This window comes from Phoenix dactylifera, chromosome 7 (assembly GCF_009389715.1).
Source record: "Phoenix dactylifera cultivar Barhee BC4 chromosome 7, palm_55x_up_171113_PBpolish2nd_filt_p, whole genome shotgun sequence".
NCBI classification, from domain to species: domain Eukaryota; kingdom Viridiplantae; phylum Streptophyta; class Magnoliopsida; order Arecales; family Arecaceae; genus Phoenix; species Phoenix dactylifera.
In genome coordinates this window covers 1,571,168-1,577,562 of record NC_052398.1, presented here as the reverse complement: position 1 = coordinate 1,577,562, position 6,395 = coordinate 1,571,168, and the positions used below count along the sequence as shown (strand labels likewise).

General features: G+C 42.6%; 1 protein-coding gene across 1 annotated transcript; it reads left to right on the top strand.

Moving 5' to 3' along the window:
• Positions 1 to 1,359: 1,359 nt before the first annotated feature.
• LOC103720431 (protein GLUTAMINE DUMPER 2-like) lies at positions 1,360 to 2,099 on the top strand. The gene has a single exon (XM_008810123.3). It carries the CDS (start codon positions 1,467 to 1,469, stop codon positions 1,968 to 1,970), a length of 504 nt encoding a protein of 167 aa, XP_008808345.2. The 5' UTR covers positions 1,360 to 1,466; the 3' UTR covers positions 1,971 to 2,099.
• Positions 2,100 to 6,395: the final 4,296 nt, after the last annotated feature.

Sequence of the window (6,395 nt, the reverse complement as noted above, 5' to 3'; positions counted from 1 at the left end):
GCCCAAGATATCGGATCCCTAGAGGATCTTTCTGACGCAAAACAAATCTTGGCGTATCTAATAGTCGACAATTTCGAACGATGTGATCCCGCGCACCCCCATCAGTGTCACACACACGTAAGCTCATAGCCGATCCTTCAGCGTCACATATTTTTAAAACTCCATACATTGTAAACTCCAGCAAGATTGAGACAGCTAAACTCTGGAAGTTAAAATTACATGCAATTCCTTATTTATTTTTCTGAGAGCAATCTATGGCTCATGCTAAGTTGAACGATTAGAATTTCCCCCTCTAGCTTCTTCAATACATGCTGTGCCGAATGTACAACTATCTGCTAAAAGAAGTCGGTCATCTTGTTTGCATAGTATAAGAGAGAAGCAAGTACGACTTCAAAATTAATTTTCTAGAAACAACACTGCCAGAAGAAGCTGCAAATGCGGAAGGTGATTTTATTTGGGGTATGAATTGTGAGAGTTAGATACATGCATGATCATAGTTCTCAGATGATGATGGTGTCGAATTAATGGTTGGCGATTGATGTGGTTTAAATGTTAGCTGCACCATACAACATTTATTTTTTTTTTGGGTTGGTGTGGGGTGGGGGGTTAAGGTTTGTTTTCTGAATGGTTTTCATCAGCTCCTACTAACGTTCGTCTACACGCACTCCCTCATGTGATAATAAAGCAGCTGACATAGCACTGCCAAGTTAATAAAGTGGGAGTAATTAAATTCAAAAACACTTTGAAGTGCATGACAACATTACTTGGGTTAGTAGGGGATCTTCACATGGAATATATTAGAGCATGCCATGAAAGTAATATTATAATCTCCAGTGCCCTTTCACGTCACTAAATAGCAATCAAGTAGTGATGTTGTCATCTTGTGCAATTGTTACCCACATCGCCAATTCATCTCGCACCAAGCGGCAAATGAATGGAAAAAAAAGGGCAGAAGGGAGAGGCCCACCACCTTCACCTATTCCTATTCCCCGAGCATTGCGCGCTGTCACCTTCACCTCTCCACCTCCCTCAACACACCGTGGGGCAGCCTAGTGCGCTTCTCACCATACCTCACTTTTCCTTGCGAACATGTAAGATATGTAGCCCTATGAACAGATTATATGTGGATAAGCACACACACAATCATCCAATCATCCAGTGACAGCTCCTCACACTAGTAAATATGTTATTCACAAAGCCAAAAATCATAAAAGCATCCTAAGGACAAATAATTGAACAATCTAAAAGGGCAAAAAAAAAAAAAAAAAAAACGCAAGTGATTTGTTAATTTATTTACACAGCTATCCAACCCACTCCTTTCCTAAGTTTCCCACCTTTATAAATACCCCCTCCCACTCCTCTACTTTCCACCACCTCTGAGGCCCTTAAACCCCCTGTAAGTTGTATCATCTCTTCTTCTTCTTCTTCTTCTTCTTCTTTATATTTTCTAATTTACGGGAAAAAAGATGAGGCCTGGAGCTGGGTTCAACGCGACGCCGGCGGCGGCACCGGGGAGCAGCGGAGTGGGGCACTCGGCGTGGCACTCGCCGGTGCCGTACCTCTTCGGGGGGCTGGCGGCGATGTTGGGCCTCATCGCCTTCGCCCTCCTTATACTCGCCTGCTCCTATTGGAAGCTCTCCGGCTACCTCGACAGCGGGAGCGCCGGCGGCGGCAACGGAAGCGACGGCGGGCCCGACGGCAAGGCCGCGGCCGCCACCGCCGCTCCTGCCGCCACCTTCTACGAGGAGAAGATCGTAGTCATCATGGCCGGCGAAGATAAGCCGACGTTCCTCGCGACGCCCATGTCGAGTCGGGCTTCTTCTTTCGGCGATAATAATAATGGCAACGATAAGACCAAGGAGGAGGAGAAGAAGAGAACTGGGGATTCTATGGAGACCCAAAACAAGACTCACAACGAGACTCAGAACGAAAGACCGAGCGACGACCAGACCCCAGAACCAGAGCAGTGATCCTTGCCTCTCTCCCCCTCCTTTGTTTTGTTTTTTTGCTCCTTTTCCTTTTTTCTGATGGAACTTTTATTTGCGGGAAGTGTAAATTTTTTTGAAGAGTTGAATGGAAGGAAGTTTGTCGCGAATTTATTCAAATTTTATTAGGCAAGAAAACTAAAGGAGAAGAACGGTGGCGGAGGTGCAGCTTTTTGAGGGTGGTGGGCTTGCCGAGGAATATGGAAGGGCGTGCGTGGCATGCTTTAATCGATAGCACAACGGAAGAAATTATTCCCTACGCTGCATGGTGACGCGGTCAATCATACCCGTTCATTTCTGTAAAGATACGCCGAAGTTAGTGCTTGATGAATGTAGGTATAAAAAAATAAAAAATTAAAAATTAAAAAACGGCCACGTGGGACTGGGCGACGCGGCGAGGTGTGGCTCCGTAACGGCGTAATAATCCTTGCAAACAGGGCAAATGTCTCTGTTTGCAAGGACATTTGCTCTGTTTTGGATCCTTTTTGATGTGGTATTTCTTTCTCTCTCTCTCTTAAGTGATGGCAATTGCATCCGGTTTTGGGAGGATACTTGAATACGTACCATACCTCTATCCTTCTTGCTTCCAGCTTTGTTTGCATTGGCTCTTAGAACGAATCTATCCCTTCTCTCTCAGTGGAGTAGAACAGAACATGCAACACATGAGCCCTGCATCTCCATCGACCTCTATCATCCATGGAGCATGTTGAATTCCAGGCATTGGAAGGCCAACTTCACCTGACCCAACCTTTTCCTAATCCTGATTCACCTGGTAGGAAGCTTAGCTCCGGCGACTCCTACTGTGTCACAACCTTCTATTCTATGAATTAGGGAGGTCAACTTTGTCCTTTCTTCTCCCATTCCCTTCTCCTTGGAAGTGGATAGCGCCAGAAAAAGTACGTGTTTTCATTCGGCGAGGTGCTTCAAGAAAGCGAAACTGCTTCACCCTTCTTTCTTCAGTGCCCATTTTCTAAGGGCATTTAGTCTTCTCTGAAACCTTTCCTAGATGTCAAGGAGCACCCTGCTGCTTGGAACCTTTGGAAAGAACAATTAAACGAGCCCTGAAGCCTGCCTCGGATCTGCTGGTGCTGGCAAGCCGTTGGAACCTTTGGAAAGAACGAAACTCTCGCATATTTGTGTGGAAAGCCTCCTTAAATTTGGTTCTCAAGAATGCTGGGGGTTTTTTTTGTCTCGAGAGGTTGGACCTTGCTCTGCAAATCTGGGGTTATGAAGAAATCCAGGAAGGCATACAAACTATTGAAAGAGCACAAGCTAGTACAATTGCTCTTTTCTTCCTTTTTATTCTTCCCCATGCTAACTGCTGATTGCTCTGACCCTGTATTGCTATTTCTTCTTTCTTGGTTCACCTTCGATACCTCTGGTTTCTCTTCTTTTTTTCTTTCTTCTCTCTCTGTACTCTACTTTTTATAAGTTTTAATAAATGAGTGGGACTTCTTCTATTCCTCTCAATCAGAAAACAAAAAAAGGTGCAACTGTGTCCAGCAAACTTTGGTTCAACATTTAAATCAGGCATTATATTCTCTGATGATATTATTTCAAGCTAAGATTTCAATACCAGGCTAAGAACATGCATATTACATGTCGTCTCTAAAAATTGCATTGTAGAAAATATTTATACCCTGCATATGCCATGGTCCGCAGTCCAAAATATTAACACCATACGGTCGAGAAATTTTGAGTACTAGCATTAGATATTTATCAAAAATATGCATATCAATATGTATACAACATACAAATATGGTGTGTATATTTCTACACCTATGTGTCTATGCATGTGTGTACATGTATGTATGTATATCACCACTAAATGGTGTACGCCATCGTATTTATTGACATATTTAGCTATGTAGACAGATGAAGTACCAGAGAATGAACTATAAAAAATAATAATAAAGGAGGAGGAGAAGAAGAAGAAGAAGATCAGCAAATATAAGAAGCGTTTAAAGCTAGTGAAAGCTCCATGAACTTTATAAAACAAATTACTAGTAGGCACATAAGATTAAGCACAAGGAAGAAGCAAACGCATGCAATGATTTTAGGGCCACTTGTAATGTTCAAGCACAATTGGATGGATCATTTGAAAAGGTCAACTCAAGATTTCATGACGGTGACGTGGATACATACATGTTAAGCATTAGTCTTATTCTTATTGTCATCTTTTGTTAATTGAAAGGGCAAGGTGAAGATTAGACTGAGTTGTTCCAAAGTATAATCAAAAGAGCATTATATTGTAGCCAAGAATGTCTTGTACACTATTATGGTACTGTATGGGTGGTGGTGCACAACAGTCATTTTCAGCCTTCCACAATGCTCCATCACATCTGCATGAGGGACACATGGAAGCATATATTTGGAACATATGTATTGTGCCTGCAATTCATTTGAGAACTGGTGTTCACTATTCTTCTACGAGTCACCTAATGCTTGTAACTATCTGCCATAACTAATAGCAAGAGTTATCTTAAGAGCACCCAAGTATGATTCACAATGACATCAGCATATATCCATGCTACTTTTGGGTCAAACTTTGATAGATCATCCTCTTTCATGCCACCCTAGAGCCTGTATAATCTGTACTAGATCAGTAAAATTTTTCACTAAGATATTGTGTTTTTGGCTACAAGCGATCTTGTTAATCGGATCCTCAAAAGAATGTGTTTTTGAGCAATTTATCTATTCAAATTGGCCATGAATTATATAAACATCTTTATATTGTAGTAGCAATCAAATGAATCCTACTAGTTGGCTTATCATGCGAATTACTTTTCTTTTTGAGTTTGATTGTGTACTTATATATAACATGACATCCTGTGAGTTGTTGCCCAATAATTTTTACATTGCATTTAAGTCACATGTTAAAGATAGCTTATCTAGGTAGATTTATCAAGATAACAATTAGGGCTTAATCTAATTAATGATCGGGCTAAGATCGAAAATATTCGTATAGAATTGTGAGGACTTATGCGGTGCATATGTGTGTCCAGTCTCATACCAGTTATTCACCGAATAGATTTTAAGTATTTATATAGAATTACCGAATTTAAATAATATCTTTTAATTAGTTTTTTTGAATAAAGTTCTGAGTTGTTATAAATAATATCATATCAGGCTCGGCTTGTGACTCATGTAGGTCAAAAATGCTGCAGCATTTTTTAAATCTATAATGTGATGAGGATGCTTCTGGCCAGCTGTTTTTTTGGGGAAGGTACATAAATCGGCTTTGAGCGATGCATCAAGAGACAAGCAAAAGCAAGGGCCACCCCTCCGTGGAAATGGCGGGCCATCCATTACACCCAGTACCCGACCACGAGCAGACGCGGACATCATGGATGCGACTCGCATCACATCGACATGAGGCTCCTCCCTCCATTATTCAGAGGCAGGGTTGGTCTCTCCAATGAAAGCAATCAACATAGACCTCAGTCAGCTGCAATTATCCGCGTCAAGTTTTCCGATGAGACCTATATATGACGTCCTTGGAAAAGGCATCGGCACTCATGGTTGCACCTCAAACTTTGCAGAGAACAAGGGGTAGTGGTCTTCAAAAGTAATGCAGGCTGGTTTAGTTTGGATGGCCCATGGCTGACGTGCTCATTCTCACTACCACGTCGAGCGTCCAAATGAGACTCGAACGATTAGAACGTCGGTGAGGACGACTATTAGTGGCTGTTGGAGCCATGGAATTAGATGCAAAGCAAGGTCTTGAGCTAAGCTTGAGGGATGAGTCCTGGGGTTGGGGTCTGGATTTGGGGAGTGGGTGGTGAAAGAGAAAGGGGCCGGAAAGGTGGCCGACAGCATGGGGAGTTGGACGCCAGACAAGCAAACGCAAGGGGGAGAGAGAGAGACAAATGGGGCAGGGCCCTTCGCGCACACAAGAGGTGCCAAAAGAGAATAGGAGACGAGATGATAGGCCCTTCGTTTGGCGTTCTCAGCACACCCGTATGTGTGGATAGAATGAACGAGCCCCTTGAAGAGAGAGAGAGAGAGAGAGAGAGAGAGAGAGAGAGAGAGAGAGGGAGAGAGAGGGGGAGGGGTTTGTGGTTAAAAACCTCGTACTCTACCAGCTGAGCTAGCAGGCATGAATGTTAAACCAACATGATGCAAACAAAATAACCCTGAAAAATATGGTACAGGATGGATGAGTTTTTGCATATGTATATCATAAATTTTAATGGTCTCATGGCTTAAGGTGGTGGCTGCAATTCATTAATAAGCTTTCAAACCTTATCCATGGAAGTGCAGACCTGGCCATGGCATGCAGAGAGTACTCAATTAGCACCAAAATTCTTTGAGCTTGGCCTACTCATGAGCAAAATTTCTAAACAATAAAGCGACTAGACAGGCTTGTTCAGAAGCATGAATGTGCCTGTAATCAAGCGACTAGATAGG